The sequence below is a fragment of the Epinephelus moara genome, chromosome 7 (assembly GCF_006386435.1).
Source record: "Epinephelus moara isolate mb chromosome 7, YSFRI_EMoa_1.0, whole genome shotgun sequence".
In the NCBI taxonomy this organism is placed as follows: Eukaryota; Metazoa; Chordata; class Actinopteri; order Perciformes; family Serranidae; genus Epinephelus; species Epinephelus moara.
The window spans coordinates 31,672,638-31,699,254 of NC_065512.1; the positions used below are offsets into that span (position 1 = coordinate 31,672,638).

At 42.1% G+C, this 26,617-nt stretch overlaps 1 protein-coding gene across 5 annotated transcripts in view; it reads right to left on the bottom strand.

Moving 5' to 3' along the window:
- Positions 1-26,617, bottom strand: part of hdac4 (histone deacetylase 4) — a 150,505-nt gene that overhangs the window by 20,672 nt on the left and 103,216 nt on the right. For all 5 annotated transcript variants that reach the window (XM_050049746.1, XM_050049745.1, XM_050049747.1 and 2 more), the window contains 12 exons: positions 26,315-26,528; positions 25,512-25,729; positions 19,281-19,550; positions 16,739-16,925; positions 16,168-16,301; positions 14,799-14,901; positions 12,532-12,578; positions 8,920-9,027; positions 6,991-7,046; positions 5,928-6,015; positions 4,153-4,272; positions 3,947-4,044 (listed from right to left, as the gene is read on the bottom strand). In XM_050049746.1, coding sequence (XP_049905703.1) covers positions 3,947-4,044; positions 4,153-4,272; positions 5,928-6,015; positions 6,991-7,046; positions 8,920-9,027; positions 12,532-12,578; positions 14,799-14,901; positions 16,168-16,301; positions 16,739-16,925; positions 19,281-19,550; positions 25,512-25,729; positions 26,315-26,528 — 1,643 coding nt within the window. The remainder of the gene's footprint in view (positions 1-3,946; positions 4,045-4,152; positions 4,273-5,927; positions 6,016-6,990; positions 7,047-8,919; positions 9,028-12,531; positions 12,579-14,798; positions 14,902-16,167; positions 16,302-16,738; positions 16,926-19,280; positions 19,551-25,511; positions 25,730-26,314; positions 26,529-26,617) is intronic.

Genomic DNA, 26,617 nt, shown 5'->3' on the forward strand with positions numbered 1-26,617 from the left:
GTGTTTTTTGATTATTAAAGCACATAAACATTATCTAGTAAAAAACTTGACTACAAGAATGAATCTGAAAATGACCACATTGGGTCCCTGTCTAACATCGACTATATTCTATAGACTACTAACTTCACAAAACTAAACCTCACAAAGGGCCTTTTTTTCCCATTTCCTCTGCTCTGACTAATTATTCCTGATGAGCGCATTCAGTTTTTGGCAATTGTCATCCAACATGATTTCAACTGCACACAAATGTGCTCACACAGGTTAATACAGCAGTAGGTCTTGGCGTAGTGGTGATTTTTTTGAGCCAAGGAAAACTTCCTCTCTAGAGACTACTCATCTTTGTGTAATTACTCTACTCCCTAATTTATCCTTTTCCACATCTTGATTATGCCTTCTAATCCAATGCACTCTGTGTTTCTAACATGGAGGGTAAAGGGCTGAAATGTGGCCTTGGTGGTGGACCACAAGCTGTAGATAAGGCATTTAATATTTCTACGCAAATTTTAGATAAGTGTCAATTTCTCTGGTTTATTTTGTTACACTACAGTAGAATAAACTGTGTAATATTCTAAAAACACATTTCCATTTCTGCCAAACAGATATGTTATTACTTCAATAAAAAGAGTGTAAACACATCTGAGGTCATGTTTCCGTTATGCAAAGGCGTGAGAGCAAGTTTTTCAGTGAAACAATCTGCCAGTATTTAACAGAGATAATTGGCATGAGCAGATAAATCCAAGGTTTTAATGATGTAAAGCATTACAAGGCCAGTAAGCCTGTGTTTGTACTATTGGAGAGGTTGAACGTCATGCCAGGTGAGGGCCATTTTAGAAGAGTTTAGACCCTGTCCTTTAGAGGGAGCAGTGCTCATCAAACCAGCCAACAAAAGGTTAAACTGCAGAGCTTCAAGGCTTTCCTCCTCCGTTCAGAAAAAAAAAAGAAAAAAAAAAAGAAAGGAGAGGAGAGCGGGAGAGGAGAGAGAGAATAAGAGAGCGAAAAACTCACACACGCACACTTACACATCAAAGCCTTGTCATCTGGCACTGCGGAGAGCTGGTTTGAATTAAGTTTAATTCTCCCCCTCTCTCGTCTTTCCAAGTTCATGGCAGAAGAGGGAGTGAAAGGAGGAGGATGAGGAGAGAGGGAGGGAGGAAGAGAGAGAGAGAGAGAGAGAGAGAGAGAGAGAGNGAGAGAGAGAGAGAGAGAGAGAGAGAGAGAGAGAGAGAGAGAGAGAGAGAGAGAGAGAGACGGTGCTTCTGGTTTTCATTAGGGCCAATTTTCTTATCTTTTTTCTCTGTGCTTTCTGGAGGCTCAGATTTGATCCCCTGCAAATGCAACGTGGCACAGGCCAGCGGAGGAATGGGAAGGTGCCGGCCGCGAGGCACGCATCCCCTCCCGAAGACGGAGAGGGAGGAAGGAGAGGACCACAACACACAGATAAACAATGAGACTGAAAGAGAGAGAGAGGCTGTGTGTATCAGGTGTCCGTGCACATGTGTCCCGTCTGCATGTGGTTGTAAATGTGTAAGCACATTTATGTCAAAGCTGCATGTGGGAGCATTTGTTTATCTATTACTTTGTGTTTTTGTGCATATGCATGCACCCTCATGTAAACTTTAACCCAAGACCTTCTGCATTTTTATAAGCTTGTGTGCAACATGTGCATTTGTATAAACACATGACTATCTTCTATCTGTAACTGTGTTACTTTGCGTGTGTGTGGTAGATCTACGAGCTGCGAGACAAGTTTGCTGCCGTCCTGTGGGGCCTATGAATCGTCCAATACTGCTAAAGCCTCGGGGGACAAATGGCGCCAGGGTCTGAGGTGATACACACCCAAACTCTTATTTGCTTTCACTTTATATCTTTGGATCTCTTCCATCTTTTAATTTAATAGCCTACAATTACACAAACAGAACACACAAACACCTCTCCACATGCATGTTCTCATATGGACGCATGCACCCCTGAACTAACATACACACACTAAAACTACTGTTTAACAAAGTGGTTCCAGTTTAATGTTAACAGGGTGGGCTGGTTTAACTGGAGTGCACTGCATTATTGATTAACTTAATACTACATTGATCAGCTCAAATACAGATGAAACATCTCCAACAATGCCTGTTTAAAAGTTAAAGGGGCACGCCACCAATTTTACACATGAAATTAAGTTTTTGGATCAAAGGAGTATTACACAGTCTGTGAAAAGTGTTGCGTAATATCTTCTGCGGCTCTGGCTTTCCAAAGTTTGAAAAAAAGAACCCTGACAATGTCATCAGTGTTATCTCAGCTTGGAGTTGAGACCTGATTTTCTAACCAAAAGTCTGCATTACAAACTGGAGGTGTGGTGTTTGAAAGAGGCAGGGATTTAGGAGTCAGTAGAAGTCTCATGAAAGATGCTATTGAGTTGCATTATGGGAATTCTTGCAGGATCCTGTGTTTTTGTAGTGTGATCCAAATGGGACGGAGTCTTCAGGATATCTCAACCTCTGCTACATGAATTTTTCTTTTTTTTAGTCTGTGTTTTAAAGGTCCAACAACTTTATGGAATTGAATGCTTAATGGCTGGAGTACAAAAATTACCTGAATAAGTTTATACCGGTTAATAGTAAACATGTTCAAACTGCAAATCCACAACATTGAAGTTCTGCAGAGAGACAGGCCTGTCCGCCCCCAGCCATCAATCACTGTTGTAATTACAGCATACCATACGGGGTAAACTGTGAATAAAATATTGCAAAATAGTCATTAAATGTAAAAGAATCAGAAAATTAAATTTGAATTACAATCTAAACTGCATCAAACAGCAGCCTCTGTGGCCCAGAGCTGCAGTGACAGCACATAAAGATGTGTAAAGTGAATCTGTAACTATAAAATTTGTAACCAACTTTGTCGTAGTGTTGTAGCAGACATCTTCACTTACAGTGCATTTTTTTTAACATATATTCTCAGCCATATAAAACCATGAAATCATACAATACCAGCCTGTCACAGCTACACAAGACACTGATTTTAGTGTTACTGGTCAATGATGTTTCATTTATATGACCAATACTCTGCTTTGTATATCAATATAGATGGAAAAAAATAGTATACAAATAATGTACCAACCTGTATGTGAGGTAACTGCACTGGCTTTGGTGATGGATTATAAATAATGTCTGTAGTATGATATACGTACTGTATCTTAGGTGGTTGTCATCGGTGCACATGCACACATGGGTAGAAGGAGCAGGATGAAGGGGGAAGAAACAATAAAAAGTAAAGAGAGGGGGAGAGAGAGCACACAGGGGTCTGGGGTGCATTAACGGCCTAAGGTGTGTTTCCGGGGGCTTGCGTGCCGAAAGCTGCGAGAAGACAGTGGCCTGTCGGTTTGATGCGTTTGACTCAGGCCAGATGGACGCACGGTCGCAAACATGGGTTCATCTTCAAAGAGAGCTGGAACCGGCCAGATGGACGCACGGTCGCAAACATGGGTTCATCTTCAAAGAGAGCTGGAACCAATCCAGACCTGTGCCTTACCATCCTCTGTATGAACCAGAGACGTGTATGAGACATGTACATGTCTGTGGGGAGTCCATGGCTGTAGTGCGTCTATGTTTTGCACGTGTGAGGATGAGTGCATGTGTGTGTGTGTGTGTGTGTGTGTGTGTGTGTGTGTGTGTGTGTGTGTGAGGTTATAAATAGCCCCAGAAAGTGGACCTAATAGAAATCAGGCCAGGCATGAGGAGGGGCTCCCTACCTACTCAACAGGCCCCAGTGGGTCATTTGTCAAACTATGCACTGCAGAGTCTTCTCTCCAAGTCACTTTGAGGGCAGGTATTTAGCATCGCGAAGGAATGAAATCTACAGTGACGCCACTAACATCAAATTCAAACTATAACACTCGCTAAAATTTAAACTCTAATTCTCTCTATAGTAGCAGATGATATCAGTATCTTACCTAAATGCAGCCAGGTACTCTGCATCGCCCATGGGAGGTTCCAGTCCTCCAGTAAAGGCCATGTTCACGTTGAAGCCGCAACCTGCTCCACTGCCCACCTACAATACACACACACACACACACACACACACACAGCTGGGTTACTTTGTGCAACAGGTGGGCAGGCAGGCAGGCAGGCAGAGAGACAGACTGGTGTTTCTTCTGACCTCGTCAGGTGCTCCACTGCCAGGAAAGAAGTTCCCATCATCGTAGCGATGCATTGACAGGTAGAGAACACTGGGGTCTGCGTAGAAGGCCTGCTGGGTGCCATTACCATGGTGCACATCCTAGGAAAATTGAAAAGAGACTGGTTAAGACAAAATCTTGCACAGATGGTTGAATTCAGAAAGGTTTTTCACAGCTTTTGTGGCCCTTAAAGCTGCACAAATAAGACCAAAAGAAACTGTGTAATTCAAAGAGCACCAACAAAGGGTGTAACGCACCCCTACCTGGGCTGCCAAGCAAATAGCGTCTCGTTGCTGCTGAGCTATTTGCACATATTTAAATTATGTAATCATACACTTGGCACAAAATTGGCCCCTTTTTTATGCAAATTAGTCTCACTGCAAAAACAGTCCAAATCACAAAGATTAGCCCTAATTACCACGAGTTACAGTGAAATTATTAGCATTTTCAGAGAGCTGGTGGTAACTGAAGCACATTTACAGGCAAGGGGGTTTCATGATTTCTCTCCGTCATGTTTTAAAATTCTTGCTCAAAGTTTTGAGGAATGTCTCTGCTCCCCGTCGGTCAGGACCTGTAGCCCGCGGTCTGAATATTTCAGTCTTCTTTTCCTCTCTGACATTGTTCTGCCAACTGTGTTCTTGGCGCAAAGGCAACATTTATACTTTGCCACATGGATAATTGCAATCAGACGCAGAAAAGGGCAAATTGCACTCAGCTGCAAAACTTTATTGGTGCTGTAATATCATTAGCGTAACATCTTTTGTAAATCGGACCTTGAGACGGGGCAGAAAGTGGTTGCGAGTGATGCACAATTCATGGTACTATCAGCTGCTGCAATCCACTCTTTGTGAATCTGCCCCAGAGTGTGGGACAATTTCCAACTAAGTAGGTGAATGAAAATATTCTTAGTATAATTATCCTTCAATTCTGACAGAGGCACAACAGAAGCTTTCTCAACAAGCTACCAATACCTGCACTAAGACCAAGTGACTGACACTCTGAGACTGCAACACTGCCAGACAGTCATGTCTGTATCTCAGCTGCAGTCTTGTGTGATGTAAAAAAGGGATGGTCAGCAGGATTCAATAAAACACTCAACTTCAAAAGTTATTCACTTTTGCCAACAAGACAACATCAATTAAATGACCTCATCGTCTATATCCCAAGAATGCTTTAATACAGTGATCCTAAAAATGTCCCTGTTGGCTGGGGTGGCATGACAATGAGTTTGCTAGATGCACTAAAAGTCCCCCTGTGACAGACAGGGAGGAAATGAAAAGGCCCTTCAAAGGATTTTGGGAATGGCCATGACCAGCCAGGGTCGCCACTGAGGAGCAGTGCTCCTAGACATGACAGAGGCTTTGTCATACCTTTTACGAAATAACTTCGTCCATTTTTTCTTTTTCTTTTTTTTTTCAAAAGAGAGACCATGTCTGACCTAAATAGCCAATACTTTGAGCCCTTCCTTCCTCTCATAACAAGTACAGCATGCAGGTCGTGGCTGCTGCACTTCTTCTAATAGTGCACTTTATAGTTTTCAACTGTTGTGAACTCAATGGCCTGATGGGCACATATACATATTCATTTGTTTCATTGTGGTTTATGTTACAAAATGTCCTGCCTAGCCATTTCTGAGGAAAAAAACTACTCACTATGCAAATAAGATGTTTAACTGCCACCACAACACTTTGTGTTTGCATTCTCTAAACAGATGTTTATGTAAGAAGCAACTCATAATGTTGTAGGTGTCACTTACCCAGTCCACGATGAGGATTTTACTGACATTGAGCCTCTGCTGCAGCAGCTTTGCTGCTATGGCGACTGAGTTGAAGTAACAGAAGCCCCTGAAAGTGGACAGTAACAAGACAGCGCTATGAACTCCCTGAAATACATCACATTTACAAGCTTGAGCAATACTGTACTGTTTGCAATACTGTAAATCTCACATTGAGAACAACACACATCCACTTACTGTCTGATGTGCAGTGGATGCTTTAAAATAATTCTTCACCTCCCAAATCATCATGGGTATATCTTTTACTTAACCCATGTTACACTGAGTTTGGAAAGAAAACTTCATTTTGTCATGCTTCCACAGTGAACGAAAAATCCAAAAACTGAGAAAATTCTTGATGAACTGAAGTCACTGGCAACCACATCTAATAGTTAAACTATAAACAATCATTTGCAAACTCTAACACAACTCATGCAGTGTAATCCAAGTCTCATTTATCCGGTCATATGCTAAGAACTTCCCAAACACATGCGTTTTCACTAAAAACGTACTATCTAAAACACTGCTCGTGCACACGTGAAACCATTTATGCAGCAGTGTTTTAAATAGCAATGTTTTAGGGAAAATGCATGTGTTTGGGAAGAGCTGAGCATACAACTGGATAAATGTGACTTGGATTATATTGCATGAGTTGTGTGAGAGTTGGTAAACTGATGTTTGATATGGTTTTGCTGTTGTTCAACATGGACCCCTATGACTTCAATTCATCAAGAATTTTCTCTGTTTTTGGATTCTTCCTTCTCCATGCAGACGTGAGATTCTTCACAGAATTCAACATAATACAAGGTGAATAATTGACATACAAATGCATATTCCTTTAAAATGTGTCTATACATGAAAATCACAACTTGGAATGCATATTGTCTCGAAGAACATGGCCACAGTAACAAAGCTTTTAACAGAAGTGAGGAAGGAGGAAATGTAAGGAAAATGTATGTTCTAAAAGGAATTGAATAAAAAAAAAAAAAAAAGAATTAGAGGTTAGAGCTGATCTTTCTCTAAGTCATATTTCTAGTTTACTTACATAGGCGTGCTCTCCTCAGCGTGGTGTCCAGGTGGTCGAACTACAGCAAAACCATTCTGTCAGGGCAAACAAAAGTCATTCAGCATATTTAACACACTTACTGTACACACAGTAAACCATCTTGGTACACGGACGCTGGTTCTGTCTGACCTTAAAGCTGCTCACTCTAATCTAGTGATACTTTTTCTTTCTCTTTGAGAGACTGAGAGGTCAGATGATGACACGTCTGCAATGCGTGTTACCATTATTCTTCAAAATAATGTCTCATGCCTTAGTTCAAGATTTAAAACAGTTTCTCACAGGCAGCGCAATTCATAAGCGCACACACATACACACACACACACACACACACACACACACACACACACACACACACACACACAGAGAAACAGATGCTTACATCGGGTCAGTTAAGGGGAGCTTTGTTAAGGCAGGGACCTACGGGACTCCCAGCAACTGTTTTTGGGGGCTCCCACTGCTATGTGGGGACATTAGATAGATGTTTGGGCTGATGTAGAGCGAGGCAAGCTGGACTAATGATGTTGAGTCAGCTGCTATGGATTAGCAGCCAGCCGGGAGTTTATTGTAAAGACAACGGCCTCAGCTGGTTTGAAGACACTCGGTTAAAGCAGGCCGCATATTACAGTATGTACATAGGTGTATGAGAGACAAGGGGAAGGTGGATTGTTGCTCTACGCTGAGGAAAAATAACAATGGATTAAAATAGACATGGAAAGAGAACTAGAAAGCGACAGATGGAGAGACAGACATTTAAGTGTATGCGTGGAGTAGATTTATGGCATGCTGTGGAGTTCAGAGAGTTGTTGGTGCAGGTGGAATTTGGTCATTTGGCTGCGAAGGATCCTCAGAGGTCTATTCGTATGCGTCTAAGCATGTGTGTGAATGTGTGCGCATGTGCGAGTATGTGTACACATGAGCATGTATGTGTTAAGTTCAGGTTAAGCTGAGGGCAAGTCAATCCTGTGAACTTTAACCCCAGTTGAAGTAAGTCCTTATTCTTCATGTTTTAGTTAAGTTTAGCATATTTTCTACTATGTGTGCGATCCATGTGACTTTCCTTTAAAGCTCTGATACTACCGATCTCACAGTGCACTATATTGAAAGACCAGGCCCTCATTTCTTCAAAGTAATCATGCCCACATGTAGTAAAAGTACTGTATGCAAGCACATATAGTCAAAAATATGGTGTGCTACTGTCTCTCAAAGGAACGTCATTAGTCTGTGGTAAGGTGGTGCTAAGCTAACGCTAAGTGCGATGGCTGCTCTGCAGGTGGCTGCGGTGTAATACCAATAAAACAGGGCTGTTAGTGGGGACCGTTGGCATTTGCAGTGCCCGTGCGCCGGGCCTCCCTGCTGGGTTCAAACAGTAAGCAGCCAACGCCACAGACACAGGAAGGCTGGCTGGCTGGTGGGCGAAGCATAACGGGGGTGGGGATGTCTGTCTGGGAGGTGCTAACGAGACTTTGGGATGGATGGTTCTGGCAGGAGGTTTCTCTGGTCTTGAGGTGTTTGGAGGTGTGGATGAATAGCGCAGCGCTATGAGATGCTGCACTCACAGTGTTAACAAGCTGAGATGAATCCATTAACAATGTTCTCAAAAAAGTACAGCATTTGCTCTGCCTCCGTCTGTCTGTGAAGACATGCAGTTGTCTAGAATGTAACTCAGCTGGAAGATGACAACACTAAAATCAAACCCTTCAAAGTTCTAATCATGGATTCATGTTGGTGGGGTCCATCTGAGCTTTGTTTCATGTTATTAAACGCACACACAGAATTACCCACATATAAAAGCCAAACAGACACAACAGATACATGTCATCCATTAGTCATTCCAATCACTAAAAGTAAAGCCCAGCCAACAGCCACGACTTTGCTGCACATTTAACTCATCAAAGCATCCAAACTAACCTTCAGTTCTCCCGATGCTACTTTGAAGACCAGCTCCACCACCGAGCCGACGGCCAGACGAGCTGCACTGGATGAATGGACCTCATTCCAAATGGTGTCACTGTCCACCTGCAAACACACACATGTTTATATCACATTTTTTAACGGGAGCAGAAATATGCAACTCTATACTGCTTTCCATTTATTTAGGGATATTTGACGTGTGGTTTACATAACTCCAGTGTGACAGTAGAACTGTGAGGACATTTGAAATCATTTAGCTTGTGTCATTTCACATAAAGTTGGAGAGTCTTTGAAGGTGGCAATTTAGGGACTGCTGGAATGTTTTTACTGAAACAGAGAGAAAACAATAGCGAGAGAAGCTGTGACGCACTCGCACATATTTAGAAGCTTAATCATACAGACAGAGTGGACAGCATCATCTCTGAATATTTATTTTAGCACACTACGGGATGTAAGAACTGTGTTTTAAAGAGAAAGTAGACTTTTTTGTTTTGCCTTCACTTATTATGAAACAAATGTGACTGCACAATGTAATGGCGATACAATGACATCATCTGCGTTTAGACTGGTTCCATATAACCCTCGCTTTCACTTTTGCTTTTATTTTAAAAATGTATGTTATCTATTTCCACTTGAAGAGGCTAAATTTCTAAGTAGAAAAATAAAAGGTAAAGGGTGCGTCAGTTGGGGAACATTAGTTTGCTCATATGTTGACATATCAATATGTGAATAAAATCAATATCGACTAAACTTGGTGTTTATTTCAGATATGAGATTCTGGACAAACCAGCACTAATAACACAATACTTGCAACCATACACACACATGCATTCACGTTTTGCCCACTCGACATTAACAGTTAATCAGCTCTCCTTTGGTGCATGACCAATCTTTTCACAAACTTTTCGGCAAGTCTGTGAGTCCATTGGGAAGCTATGTGCTTTTTGTGCGATGAGCCGCTCCAACTGTCCAACTGCTCCACCTTCTCTCACATGTACACACTTGACTTCCATGCTAAATTTCAGCCTCCTAGGGCAAAACTTTTGCCTCCAAAGGTTGGGGAAATTTTTGTGGACTGAGTGACGGACCAACCACGGAGTGAGCTACGCAGCTGCAGCTGATCTCAGCTAAGAGATTTGGACAAGGTCAAATATAAAGGTGCTGGACAACAGCATGGTGCAGATTAAAAAAAAATACCTAAAAATATAATTTCAGTCTGGATACAAACAATGTGGAAATTAAAGCAGGGCAAGAAAAGTTGAGTTATTCTGCATTTATTTATTTATTTATTTCATAGAGTGAAAATAAGATTTAGGATTGATTGTATGTATAACTGCATGTGCCTGTGTCTGTGTGTGTGTGTGTGTGTGTGTGTGTTCAGCCATTGGACCACCATTCAGTGGTCAAGCCTGATTAATGCTGAGGCATGCTCAGCCCTCAGCCCTAAATGCAACTGTACATCCACATACACACACACACGTACACGTGCATACAGACCAAATGGACCACAATACAGTCCGTGATTGATTGTGAGCAGGGCCGTGCACAGGATAATATACACACCCTTCATCAGGCATGGCAGATACTGCAGGCAGATGGAGCACATGATAAACAGAGAGAGGAGAAGCTGGCAGAGGAAAAGAAGAAAAGGAAGGTCTGTGTGTCGATGTGTTTGAACTGTACACACATGTGCAGAGCGGGCCGATGCCAGAGCTCTAGCGAGGCTTTGTGATATAAACCCAGGGCTCTCCTACTTTGAATATGTTAACCTTAACCTGCCAGTCACCCGCCCTGTCAGACCGCTGGCCTTTTCATCCACGCTGATGGCCTCTCAGTCGATACACAGGCCCGACCGGTGGATTCACCCCAGACACCCAGTCAGTCCTTCAACCAGTCAGTTTGTTAAGCGACTCAACAGTTTCTCAGCCAGCCGGCCCACTTTACTTCCCTCTTGTCTCCAGTGACAGGAGTGATCAAGGCTGGAGGAGGACTCCATAATAACATCCACAGGGGAAGAAAAAGCCTCTTTTTAAGTTGTGCCAAGAAAGACTTTGTCATGAAATAAAACTGGTGCATTTACCATAGACTAAAAACTTAAAAAGAGGGAGTAAGGACGTATAGAGGGCGTTGTTGATGAGTGACTGACGGAGCAGAATGTGAAGAGAGAGAAAGCGAGGAAAGTGGAGGACGCTGTGTAGTAGCCGAGTCAGTGATCGAGCAGGGAGCGAGCGAACGAAGAGCCAAGTGAGTGAGTGAATGGGAAACTGGATCATGTATACAAGTCAGGTTAATGAGCACAAACAGATGCTGCTTTAAAGAGGCATGTGGAGACTGGGTGGTTTATTATTTCCCATGTTGATGTTAGTTTTGCCTCAAGCCAGGAGCAGGACGCAAGTTAGTCAGGAAAAAGTGAAAGGAAAGGAGTGTGTGTGTGTGTGTGTGTGTTTGTGTGTGTCAGAGGTAGAAAAGAGCGGGAACGTGCTGGTATGACGGAATGATGGTTCCCCACAGGCTGACAGCCTAATTTCAGCCCCCTTCCTCTGTAAATGTGTGTGTGTGTGTGAGAGAGACTTGTATGTGTGTGTATGACAGGAAGACAACAATTTAGCCCCATTTGCCATTATAAAGAGCAGAACAGAGCAGCGGAGAGCTCGGGCTCTTCTTGTTCCCACCACAACAGCAGTGAGCCCCGGGGAGGGAAGAAGGGGGGGAGACGGACGAGAGACGGAGAGAGAGGGGAGGTGTGGATGACATGTAAAAGAGATGGAGATGTAGAAAGAGCAAACAAAGGGGAATGTAGGTGGCTGGCTTTGGAGATCCTCAACATTGTGAAAAAGTCAACAACAACAACAACAACACACACGCACGCACACACATACAGGTGTACTCTGTTCTAACAAATCCATTTCAAAAGACGGCACTTCCAGCTCTAAGCAACCATCTAAATCATTGCCTTAGCAAATAAACATCCCCAAACACACTGCTATGTACACAAGCAAAAACATACCCCCAACCATACCAATGTGCATGCACACACACACACACACGCACGCACGCACGCACGCACGCACACACACACACACACACACACACACACACACACACAGCTCGTATGCTGAAAACATCTGGTTATAATTACAAACACGGCGGAAAGGCAAGCAACAGCTTTTGTTGCCTCTGGTCCTTGAGGGGCGTTTGTGTGTGTGTGTGTGCGTGCGAGTGTGTTAAGTTTGTGTGTGTTTGTTTGGTGGAACAAGAACAAATGGGACCATTATTTAGGCAGGGGGCAGAGAGAGAGAGAGACAGTCAGTGAGTGGGCGAAGGGGAACACAGTAATTATACTACTATTTGATGATGCTGAAACTATGCTTATTTGTTTCGTTACAAAGTCAGATGGTGCGGTGCCAGCTGGGTATTGATTAGATTAGCGCAATGCTGTAAAAACCTAACAGCCTATTACATCAATTTTCCACTGAATAAACCAGCATGACTAACACTGGCAATTTCCAAGTCATATCAGACACACAAATCACCAATACTTAATTACTTAAGTGAATATTTGTAAAATGACTCAAGCATGACTTTATGAACAAAAAATAATTTACTTACCCCTATGCCTCCGCATGGTAACCTCACAAACATGGGACTGACTGAACCTGAAGCAGAGAGACAGAAATTGAGAATTATAAAGTGTGAGAGACAAACAGAGAAAGAGGGAGCGAAAGGTTACCAGATGAAGAGGTAACTCTTTTTGGACTCACAGGCACAAACGGGTGCATGACCCCTGAAACTGGGCATTTGACTTTCTGACCTAATCAAACAGCAAGAGTATACAGGGGCATGCTTTAATTGGGCAAGGTGAAGAGAAAAAAAGCAGCTCATTGCCCTGATAGTTAGACCCCCTCCCTCTAAACAGGGAATCAAGATTTTAGGCCAGAGAGTGATCTGTTCTGTCATAGAAAATGGAAATGAGTGAACTTCAGTTTTCTGACAGAAAGGTCTGGACTAGGTGAAATCTGAATTATCTCTACATGACAAAACCTTTATTTCCTGGGTCTTCAACAGGTGGGGGGTCCTTAGAGTTAGTGGGGGGGGGGCCTGCCAAATTATTGTTTGATTATTTATATCATATTTTTTTCTTTTCTTAATTTAAAACATGAAATATGTTTGAAAATACACATTAACGTACATTTCTAGCAAAGAAATCAAATCACGAAATCCTTGTGCAATCATGTGAGCTAGCTAATTCTAAATCTCTGTGCGGCACTTACCCATTATGGTGAGGTGAACTAGTTGGCTAACATTTGTGTGCAACTGAAACATATTGGCCAGTTAGCTGTATTAATATTCAAAGTGTATGGACATTCTTATGAGCCACAGTGGATCACTTTGTAACCTTTCGAGCTAGAGACTCTGACATACCGTCCACCTCAGAAACCCCTGACAAAAAGTGCGGAGGGTGAGGCTAATGCCATGCTACAACTGCTGCTGACTTAGTAGCTATAGGCAAGCACAAACGAGAGAAGACCCGAAAATATTCCGAGAATGATCTTGATTTAACCTACGTTTTATACAATATATGTCGGTGGGAGTCCCTGCTCCATCTCTTTTTGAACTAAGGGATCCTTGGCTTAAAAAACATTGAAGACACATGCTTTCTATTCCTTAAATGTCCATTTAAACTGCATACGGCATTTTATTGCCTTTGAATTGAATCTGACTGCCTACCTTGTTCAGTGTAAAACTTTACTTCCCAGATTTTCAAACCTTTAACTAATCTCAATCCAGTGTTGACAACTGGACTAGTGTAAAGTTTCATGAGTACAACAGCAGACCTCTGAAGCTCAATGGGCAGAGCATGGCACTCGCATTACCAAGGTTAGATGTCCAAGTCTCAGTTAGCCACCTGTCAATTTGTTAAAAATACATGTGTTCCACAGTCTGACAACAACCCCTAACCAGATATCTAATATAGTATATATGAACACTTTAATCCCTGACAAGTTGCCACATTTCAGGTTTTATACCAGTATGCATTTCCACTTTCTTCTTCTCCATTTTCATTTTTTTTGTGTGTGTGTGTGTGCAAACCCACCTGTATGCTGAACCTTACACGAGATTATCTGGTGATTCTCCTGTGTAAGCAGTAATAATGAGGGGAATATATGTCCCCACTGGAATGAAAGCTAAGATGACCACTGGGGTTTGCCCCTTGGCTTTCTGCAGCACACACACACACACACACACACACACACACACACACACACACACACACACACACACACACACACACACACACACACACACACAGAGACTGCCTTGGCTACACCTGCACTTTAAGCCACAAAGGCCAGACATAAGTGACAAAGCAGCCTCTGCGACTTCTAGTTAACAAGCCTCAGCAGTTCCTCGCCTTATCGTAACACCTCCAGGACTTTATTGGACCGGACCTTTTGTTATGACACTGTTTAAGCATTAAAGCAGATTCCTTTCACAGGCGCTGCAGATTCATGGCATTTAAAAAAGGACTTAGTCTGTGATTTAGTCAGCTCAAATGGACAGACTCAATGCTTAATGGAACATGTATATATGTAAATTGCTGTGTGCAGTGGGATGTCTGCTTTGAACTGCATCTGTGCTTGTAACCTGTGTGCTAAGTACTTTGAAACACTTTTATCTCAACTCTCATTCATTTCAGTGTTAAAGCTTCCACACACCAGCAGACTAGTTTAGATTAAAGATTAAACAGGTGGACACCTGCATGATTAGCACATTGCCTAAAAATCCCTACTGTAGTTGCTACATCAACCCAAGTTTGTAATGAATGTGTTTGTGAATTTGTGTGCGTGTATAAATGTGTTCATCGTATAACTTACAGTCTAGTTTCTGCCGCAGTGGGTTGGTTCCATACAGCAGGACGTGAGCTTCGGAGTGGACCGTCTGTAGCTCCTCCAGCGAGGCCTTCCTACCACGGATACACTGGTCACAGGGTAGTGAGGAGATAGAGGAGAGGACAACAGAAGAGACAAAGAGAGACAGATAATGTATTTAGTTAAAAATCAGCACTCACCATCCAAACTGCCATAGTCACCAAAGAGGAAGGAAAGGATAGTTGCATTGTTTGAAATTCAGGATGCCATGTCCCACAGTCATTAGGAGGCAGAGCATATAGTGAGGCTCAATGGTGTCAAACAGATTTTATTTATTGACAATATGTACAGAAAAGTAAATCACATATATAAATAAATAAATAATACCTGCATAGCCTCACCAAAAGGCACTACATTTTTATACAATTTGATCCAAAGGATAAAATATAATAAAGCCCAAGGGCTTATTTTCATTGTGGTCTTTAATCTGTAATGTCTGCATTGTGTAAATTACACTTCAGGAGGTGATACTGGCTCAATTTAAAGCCATTTCCCCAAAATGTGTTTTCACTGGTAAAGCCAAGAGTCAGAACAAAATGGCTACACACTGCCCTCCTCTGGTCATAATAACAACCTGCACCTCAGAGTTAAATATCAACATGTTTCACACTGTAACGACTGAATCTTTTGCGTTGTATTATAGAACAGCTGAAGAGTGGCAGGAAGCAGGGTGTTGATGTGCAGCAAAGGGCCGCAGGTAAGACTTGAACCTGGGCCACTGCTCAGATTTCAGTCTACATGGTGTGCACTTTTATAAGCTAAATGTTGCCCTTGACCATTGAATCTTTTTTTAAAGTATTTTCAACAGTGTACACAGAGAAGAAGTATCTTCTTAGTATAGTAACTATCACAGGGCTGACACATAGGGACAGACAACCATTCACTCTCACACTGACACCTACGGCCAATTTAGAGTCACCAATTAACCTGCATGTCTTTGTAGGAGGAAGCAGGACAACCCTGAGAAAACCCATGTGGACACTAGGAGAACATGCCAACTCCACACAGAAGGGCCCCGGTTGGCTGGTGAGTTCGAACCCGGAACCCTTTTGCTGTTAGGCAAAAGTGCTAACCACTGCACACTGTGCTGCCCCAGTTACTTTATGTGTTACCCCTAAATGACGACACTATAGTTTAGATGAAGGAGGAAGACAGATTTGCAGCAAATCCATTTTAATACTTGACTTACTGTAACTCCAGGACAGGACAATTCAAGTCTATTGTTTTACAAATATTGTATCTTTTCACCTCTATATCTCATAATGTTACATCCACTGGGCCAAACCTCTGTGGTCAAGTGTCACTGTGGCCTTACCTCGCAGTGCGCCCTGAGGCCTGTTTCCTGTAATCGAGACCAGATACTCTGGATTCGGCCAGCGTGCTCTGGATGACTGGTAGTGTTGCCGCACATACACTGGTGCTTCTGCATCAAAGAGTCATACACCAGACCTGGAAAATACAAACATAAACACACACAGAGTTACAGTATATCACTGACAACAAAGACAGAACAGTTACAGTCACAACAATGACTCCTATAATCACACTGTAAGTCTTATGGTGTGATTCTCTATTGCACCTGCTTCATCATAAAGAAAAGGTCATGTGGAGAGGGTCCAGGGAGATGAGATGCTTCTGTACAGTAAATAACACTTGTACAGGGAAATATATTGTCGGGAGGCTCAGAATACATAACATATACACAACCTCTGTATTAACTGTGTGGTTCCAGGAAACAGTTTCTTCTAACCTGCAATCAGCAGGATTAAAGTGTGTTTATTGCTGGTGGCCACTCTACTTTACAAGAGATCTTTGTGTGAGAGCAGCACACACATCAACAACACACAGGATTTTAGCTGCAGAGTGTTTTTTATTTTTCAGCAGACCTGTAGTGAATCGAGGCTTGACTGGCGGCTCCTGAACAACCATGGGGAAGGAGGCAGATGCTGGAGATGACTGAGCCCTAGAGAGGGGGCGATGTCCAGCAAAGTTGACTGATAATCCGGCTGCTTCAATGGAGGCTTGGTAGTTCCTCAACTGGTGGATCCGCTGCTGCTCTAGCAGCAGAGCCTGCTGCTCACGCACACAAACACACAAACACACAAACACACACACACACACACACACACACACACACACACACACACACACACAGAGCGACATGTACTGCACGACTGCTGGACTGCAATGTCTTTCTCTTGCCAGAAGATGGCACTGGATACTTACAAATACCATATTGCTGTTACACACAATTTAGGCTTCATTAGAGTTAATATTTTGTTACACAGTGACATACGTGTTTTCAGTTGTGTACAGTGTTGACATGACAACATCACACAAATATGGTAGTAATGCAAGACAATATGTCAAATATTTAAATGATAGGTTATTAACCTAAAGGTCTTACAATAGCGTTCATGAGAGCACTCAATTGAAAAGACAATACTTAAAGCTGCCTTTTGACAAAGATAATGGATACTATAAAACTAAAACGACTTTATTCTTGAGTGCACATAATGATCATTCTCTTTATGTGATTATAGAAGGCACAACCTACAACAATGATCTAATAGTAGACACACAATTAGTGCCTTCAAACAGCAAAGTGAGGCATATGTTTTTAGAATGTAATGGTATTAATGCTTTCATGCTTAAGTGTCTCGTGTAAGCGCTAAAAAACTTTAACCCAGATATCTGTATTTATCGTAGTTCAACATCTGATCTTTCCACTCAAATGAGTCTCACCAAGCAATCCTGTTGTTCAATTCTGATGGGCGTGTCTGCTTACATTGGGCGCCATGGCGACAGTGAGAGGAGTGCCTGATTGAATTTGGCTGAGCGGACAGCAGGGATGGGCTAGACAGACGAGGACATGGTGTCCTGACTGTGTATGGGTGTGTGTGTGCGCATATGCAACACAGAGATAGAAAATGTATATGTCCATGGACAAGTAATGCTAAATTGAAGACTGTGAGGGTTTCTGTGTGGGTGAACAGAATGAATTTTGAAAGAATGAGTGTGTGATTGTCAATATGGAGTCACGCTAGGGACAAGCGTGGAGGAGGCACACATGCCCTGAGCCATTTAAAAAAAAAAAAAAAAAAAAAAGAGACCACTCTTCATTAGTAGACCAAGTGTAGTGTGTGTAAGTACACTCCGCATGACTAAAAACTTAAAATATGCTGAAGAGTGGGCTGGACAGACAGTCAGGAAGAAAGGCAGATCGAATGTAGTGTAATGTTTCAGTCAGTCACTACTAGCTCCATCTGTCACTGCTGTAAGATCATCCATTTTCCTTAAAAAATGTTGCATGCCTCCGCAAACCAGTCAAGCTGCACTTAAAGTTGTGAAAACATGGATGCATCACACACATCTTCCCCCCCGACAGCACAGATGATCTATATAATCAGCACAGCTTCAAGGTGGGCATCCAAGATTAGTGTCACCAACTCAGTATCAGACCAAATGTCTCCCCCTCTGTTCCTGAGTTTAGATGTTGAGTAATGGATGTTTTTGCAGAACGTTATGACGTCACAGAGTAGTTGACCTTTGACCTTTTGGATATATAATGTCATCACTTCATCAGTTTATCTTGTTAGACATTTGTGTGAAATTTTGTCATAGTTGTCGTATGAATTCGTGAGTTATGCCAAAAACATGTTTTCTGAGGTCACAGTGACCTAGATCTTTGACTGTAAATCCACAAATTCTAATTAGTTCATTGCTGATAGCAAGTGGATGTTCGTGCCAAATTTGAGAAAACTCCCTCAAGGCCTTCTTGAAATATCGTGTTAACAAGAATAAAATGGATGCATGGTCACAGTGACCTTCTCACTACCAAATCAGCTTATTCTTGAGACCACACGGGTGTTTGTGCCAAATTTGAAGAAACTCCCTCAAGGTGTTTTTGAGATGTCGCATTCATAAGTATGGCATGACCGACGGATGGACGGACAGACAGACAACCCAAAAACATAATGCCTCATAAAGCCAGTGCTGAGGCATAAAAATCACCACAACACTGAGGCAACCAGTGAAAAACATTCCTCTATAATATCAAGTTGTAGTCACTTTGAACCTGACTGCATATACATGATGAGATAATGTTACTGAGATGGGATTTGATGCAAACTTGGAATGCATGCAAGAATGAAATTTACAAGCGGATCAGTTACATCATCCTTCTTATTATTTTTACTCTGGGATATCTGAAAAGAAGATTGAACCTGTGGAATCTGCATTTTAACTGACTGTAATTTCACGCCCAGTCAGTCTTCAATTTCCATCATTCATTTTTTATCTCGCTGTCCTCCTTTTCTTTTCTTTTATCTGTGTAGCATTTTTATTCTATCTGCTTTTCTCCCCTACGTCGTCTTCTAGTCCCACTTTCACCTGCACCCGTCCTATCTCCACACTCCATGTCCTTACCTGTCGGAACAGAAAGTCCTGCTCAGCCTGTCTCTCCCTCTTCTCCCTCTCCTCCTGCTCTTGGGGGTCTGGGGGCTCCTGCTTGATGACAAGCCCTCTCAGAGGCCCTGTCTCCTGCGTGGTTGTCGAGGAGGAAGAGGATGAAAGGGAGAGCCCCTGGTGCTCCCTGAGCTCCTCTTCCGTCTCTTCTGGGTGACTCTGGTGTTGCCTGGCTGGCCCTGAGGCGCTGGAGCTCGCGGCTGAGACCTGATCGCTGGGCTTGGACATGATCTATGAGACGGAAAGGGGAATTCAAGTCAGAGATTTTACAGAGCATTGACGATTAGGGGTCTAATTTTTACTCTATAATGCAAATAAACAAAATCATGGTACACTCTTGCACCAGTGACTGCAAAAGACAAAGATAGTAGATACTTTCAAAAGTTTGGTTTTTCAGCCCCGAGTAGTGTCTGCAGGAATTCCTTTAAGGCTATATGCAGACCTAACCAAGGTTTTTCAAAGAAGGCTGGGACACGCTCAGACAGCAGTAGAAATAAAAGGACAGTGCCTGCTCAGGTGCTCTTTAGTGTGCTTTTTTAGCCTCTTTGGGTACGCTGGGCCTGACAGAGCTTTTCAGTGCACTCAGCTGATATGCAACAGAATGTTAACATATAAAAATGGTTTGTTTATGGTCTCTCTTACTTCAGACATTTTTAGCAACTGAGGAGTTGTAATTCTCATCTATATCTTCATTGTTCATGCAAAAATATTCCAACTCAGCACCAAATGGGACACAGTGAAATGAATTAATCATCCTCAATGTTCTTTAAAAGTACACCAACTATTGGGCCTTTCAGCAGGAGCAGACCAGAATTCACTGCATGTGTTTTATCCCTAATCCTAACCCTTTTTTTAGTAGGGTAGCCTGTATGTAGCCTGAGAGGTGAAACCCTGTGCAAAAAAGAAAAGAAAAAAGAAAAGAAAAAAATCCATTTGCCACGCTACTTATTGCTGCTCCTTAAGTTGATTGCTCTGAGCACACGGTAATAGCTGAAGGAGACTCAGGTTAACTTTTCAACATTTTTATGAACTCCTCTTCACTCATCTGGACTATGATGGCTGGTAAGAGGCTGTGATTTCCACTGGGGACGCTGTTTATTTGAGGCTGGAAAAACTGCAAATTATGTCTCATTAAGAGAAACTAATAATCAAAGTTTTAGCAACAAAAATTACAAATAATAAAACCAGAATCAATCAGGACGAAAAAAGAACTGTAGCTTCAACAACATGAGAAAAGAGGGCAGGGTAGCATTATGAACTGAGAGAACATCAGGGACAACAATGCATGATACCATACAACCTGCACCAATATAAGTGTTGGTCTGTTCAAGATGTTTTTCATTCCAAAAATAGCTGACTGATCAGTTGGAGTACAAAACAACAACGTAAAAGACCTTAAGGTTAACCAAACAAAGGCTAACATTAGCCAGGCACTTGTACATTTTGTACAGATAGAGATAACCCGGAGCTGTACTCTGAACTCTGATATGTTATTTATTTATTTAAAGATTTCCATGACTATATTTGAAATTCATACACCGGTTGTAAACTTTGCCTGGGCCTGCACAAGAGGAGAAAACTGAGGACATGAGGGAGAAAGAGAGGAAGAGTCGTAGAGGGGTAATTGTAGGAATCTTGTTGTGGCAGCTGTCCCCGTCCCTGTCATCAAGGACCTCAACCTTGATGTGTAGGTCATGACTGAAGCCAACGGACCACTGTTTGTGCATGGAACACATACACACACAGAGACACAGAGACACACACACTTGGCTGGCATATTGCCCAGGGAACAGTCTATTGACGTCAGAGAGCAGGCTCTTGCCTCATCCCAGTCCCTCTTCTACAAACAAACTCAAAACACTCATCCACTCCTGCGCAGCACTGATTCTCGCCCGTCCTTTCTCTTGTTTTGCTCTCTTTCTCTCCTTCCAACCCTCCTTTTAAAAAGAGGAAATAGTTGCCAGGATATGAACTATGTGGGGGACAGACACTAAATAAGCCTGCTGAATCAGATGGAAGACAAAGAGAGCGGGAGGTCGAGATGGCAAAGGTGACTGTGTACACAAACACTTGACACTAGTTGACTCATATCACTGTCTGTGTGTTTTGTTCTCACACGCTTCCACAACAACGTTATGTAAGGGACACCCAGGGTATTGCCCTTTCTGCCTCAGGTAATTACTGGTAAGCAGCGGGCTCGGGCTGGAACCATTTCAGGATTCTTTCATTACTTTGTTTGCTGCCAACATGTCCGACAGTTACAGCCAAAACTTAAGTTAGCAGGAAGGGCCACATTTCATTGCTGACTTGACTAGAAAATGTGAACACGGAAAGGGTGATTCATGTTTTATGAAGTGGTGGAGGTTCAATGGTGAACAGGAAAGATCAATGAAATTAAACATACCGTACCACTGGGACATTTGTAAGGATGGTTTGTGATACTTAGTTTTAAAGAGTTTTAAATTTTTTGCTAAAATAAGGAAAATTTCATAGGGAAACTGAGAGTGACGAAATTTTACACCATTTCAATATATAAATTGTCCCACTGAATAAGTGATCTTAGGACGATCTGGGGATGACTACACATCAAAAACAACCCCAGGTCTTATGGCACGTTTTGGCCTTTCTTCAGCTACGTTTTGGATAGCTAGCTGTCAGCATGTATCTTGATTGAGCATGCTAATTAAGGAGTTTTAATTAATCTATTTCCATTTATTCTTTATTACATATATTTCATAAATTCGTTGTTGACTTAAAAACTTAAGTTTGCACACAGCCCATACTGTCAGCTCAAATTTAAAGGGACCTTTCCCCATTAGTTAGGCCTACCTGTTAGCTAGCTAACTCACCACATCGCACATTTCATGATGGCTGTTGACTATCTGACAAACCAATGGACTTGTTTGGCAAATTAATGGATTATGTCTATTTATGATATGGCAAAATGTTTGTTTCTATCTGCATATGACATAATAAATAAACATAAATACATCCGAGCAAATAACCTTAAATTAATTCACATATAAAGTTTCCACCTTGAATAATCCCAGAATTTCACAACCCTACTCATACATATGATAACTACCAAATTTAACAGCAGCCATGATGGTCCTTATCTCTATAATAAAAAGTGGTATAAAAATCATTCTGCAGAGATGTGCTGCTTTTGGGAGTATTGTACTTCCTCATGTTAAATAGAAAGTGTATTGTTTTTTAAAACCTGACTTTATTATGCAGCACTCAGAAGTATTTCTTGGGGATACTTCCACATTTTCCGTTGTGCTATGTTGTTTGAAAAGCAGTAGAGAGACAAAACAAAGTCAATGACTAGCTGGGGACATGTTATTTATTTATATTCAATTTTGTAAGAATGAGACTACAGGGTGTATGCAACTCCAATGACTGTGGAGCTGTGTAGTCATATTAGAAAGAAACACAATGTACTTAAAAAAGAAATCAAACTTATTATATTAGCCAGAGAGACCATGTGTCAGAGAGCTGGATTTGGAGCTTGGATTTGCTCCAATGGGGGAAAAGTGGCAAGTGTTTGAGATGGCTGCATTGTTAAGCAGATGTTGGTGATTTTACTGTTAGTGTATCCATAAATAGCAGCATTAATTTGGGTTATAGTGCCAATACTTTGGCTGAGCATCATCTGTGCCACTATTACACGACTCACTCGCTCAAGTTCGTTCTTGCTTAATCACAGACTTCTGCTTTTGTTAAAGGAAAATGAAGGATTGGATTAACGCTGGCAAACCACTAAATGGAACAGGTTGCACTGCAAAATTTGCTGCAGCAGCAACACTTCAAGTGAGATCCTTACATATTCCTGGTGACATTTGTAGTATGACCTTCATTCTTGAAATGAGTGGTACAACACTGTGAAACGGTGCAGATCATTTGAGCTAACTGACCTTTTCAGGCTACGCAGAACGTCGCATGGCCCTTGTTAACTGAATAACCACCATCCTCTCTGTCTCTTTGCAGCAACAACTTGTCACTGAAGTTAATAGAAAACGTACAACTTGTGAAAAACTGATCTGGGTGCCTTTAAATGAAACAGTCTGAAAAATGGTGATAATTCAGAACTTTGCATCAAAGCAAATGCTTCGTGCCCAAATGCTGTTAAATTGTATGAAAGCATCATGTTAGAGATAAGATACACTCCGAACAGGTTGCCAATCTATCACAGGGCTGACACACACATACATACAACCGTACAGACAAACATACAGTATTCACACCTTTAAGGCAAACTGGGAGGAAACCAGAGCAGAGACGTCCCAGTTGGCCGGCAGGTCCAAACCTGGTACCTGCTTCCTGTGAGGCAAATAGGCTACTCATTGAGCCACTATGCCAGCCAGCCCTTTTTTTTTTTAAATAGAAAAATTCACCATCACTCCAAAATATGAACACATCAAAGGCAGGCAGGTAGCAAATATATTTCAAGCAAACACTACTTGTTTAGATATCACAGCATTAGCTAGTGCAGATGTGAGGTGTGCACTGATGTATTCATTATTATCTAACTGGAATGCCTGCTTTGAATGTATTAAGTATCTACATTGAGTGGTCTGTAATCTGATACACTGAATTACAGAAATAATCATGTTTCACACATGCACAATGAATTTAACGCATGAGGCCAGAACATGACCACGATAATCATAGGAACCCTTTAATGATTTCTCAAATCTCCCTCAATGGTTAATAGTGTTCAGAGCATTCTAACTGAGAATGTGGTGGGGGTTTTTTTAAGGCAGATGATATTTGCACCCAGATGTCTGGAGACAACAATGCCAATTTGGCTATTGGCTAGGTGCATGGGCCTCTTAGCAATATTGAAATATGATTCTAACATGTACAGGTCTATTCCGCTATAGTACTAAATTTAACGCACACAGTGTTCACCCACCACACCTTACTATAGCTGTGCTCTGTGTTGCACTTTATACTAGGTCACCTGACATTCTGGCAGTACATTTGTGAGTTTTTTCTCATAAATTTACCACTTTAATCTCAGAGCATATCCAAGACTGGCTGATACTAACTTTAACCGAGACCTCCTTGCCTTAATCCAAGACGCTTCAAACCTCGACGCATCACCGTGACGAGTACTAGCTCATCATGGCATGTAGTGTGATCCATTATAAAGCGTTAAAGGGATGGGTGTAAATAACTCAACTGGGTGCAAACAGACACTCCATTTTTATCTTTTTTTTTCCATTTAGAAAACAACGACAACTAAAAAAATTGAAAAATATTCCATGCAAACTCATTTTTCACAATTCTCACTTTTGTTGCCTGTCAAAAAGCATTAACACAAATTAAAGTTACATGAAAATGACTTGGTTTTACACATTAGCTTGACTTAATTAGCAGGAGTAACAACAGCCTGGCGTCTTGAAGACGAAGGAGTCACCAACAACCCAACAACCCAAGATAATGGGGCTTAATCCTACAGGAGTTTCAGCACATGCACACACATGCACACACATGCACACACATACACATATACACACACAAACACAACAACAACAACCATTTCCCTCTCTACAATGACCTTATACTGCTGTGAATCCCCTCATCACCTTGTGTGTGCACACACACCCACACCCACACACACACACACACACGCACACAAAAATAAAGCACTCAGCCACATTTCCTGTGCGACCATATAAGGAAGCAGCTTCCTCTAGAGCACAGTTGCCAGGGTGACAGGGAGAAGTAGAGATACACGAACACAGACAAGAAAGACTTGCTAGAAGACTTGATGATTGCAGGCTGATTCATCCTGCTCTTTGGAGCAAAGACAGGATTCACAGACATTAACCAAATCAGTGTTGTGTAGATGGACAAATACTCCTACACACACACACACACACACACACGGACTCTTAAACACATTAGCACACACATGTATATACATATACCTGGCTGCTCTACCACAGCTGTTCAAATATTGCCATAGATGCAATTCTTAACACATTCACACATGTATTCAAAAAGTACTTAGACATTAGAAATTCACAATGGGCTGATGATGAGACTCATTGAGGGCTTTGCGTAGATTCATCCCACCTCAGTAAGCATTCAAGACTTAAGGAGGCAAAGGCCAAATGGTTTGAAATGTGAATAAGTCGTCTAACAATTAATCGCTACCGTGCACACAGAGGAATCAATTACCTTGTTGATGATGTGCTGCTGCTGTTGCTGTTGGAACTGCTGTTTGTGTTTCTCCAGGAACTGCTGGTGTTGCTGCTGGACCACCAGCTGCTGCAGGGCCTGGGCCTGTCCACACTGCTGCTGGGGCAGAGGGGCCGACTGGGTTCTTCCAAGGGGACGGTGGCCACGCGCAAGTTTGGAGACAGATGGTGATGGTAGTGGGAGGCCGGCCAGACCAACTGTGGGACACAGAGTGGTCAAAGGAAAATATTTTTAGCATTTCTTTAATAGCTGTCTGTCATTTGAACTCCATTCCTATTGATTTTGTACATCTTTTATCTGCCAACGTAACCGCTTGGATATGCGGGGAGACAATGGCATGACTGGAGACTTTACAATTGAGTACTAAGGGGCATTGATGGATTCAGCTTCACCTTGGTGACTTTTTATCACTTAAATCACATTTGCAACAGAGAATTAGAGTGGACAGTGGAACTACATTTATCTTCCCTTTAAGTAATACAAAACAATTCCTAGGTTTTAGTGCACATTGTAAAATAAAAAGAAAGAAATGTCTTGTGCATCATGCTCGTGATGCCTCGATGTGTGAAGCTGTGTTTGTATCTCCTGAAATCTCTGCAATTTAAGCTGTTGAGCCAAATGTTTTCACTGCAAATAGGACTGCAAAAATGACAAAAATGAGCCACAAGTGCTAAAAAATAAACAGGAGGAGGTGAAAGGAGGTGCAGACAATAATACCAAAGATAATAAAAACACTGGTTACTGATAGCTAGTTGAAAAAATATGCTGCAGTACATACTGACCCATTGGATTGTGGCTCTGTTCCAGCAGTACCATGTGTTGTAGAAGGGGGTTGTGACCAGCCGTGCCCCCTCCGGCCCCCTCCCTGTCCAGAGCCGAAGATGCCAAGTAGGAGGGCAGGTGGGCAGCGGGCAGAAACGGAGGGGTCAGAGGAATGCCCTGCTGTAACGCAGGCAACGCCAGACGACTCTCACCATCTTGATGTCCTGACACCACCTACGAGGAGTGAAAGAGAGATTGAGACACAAGGAGCGAGAAGGAAAGAGACAGGCGGAGAGAGGCAGATGGATGGAGACATAGAAGGG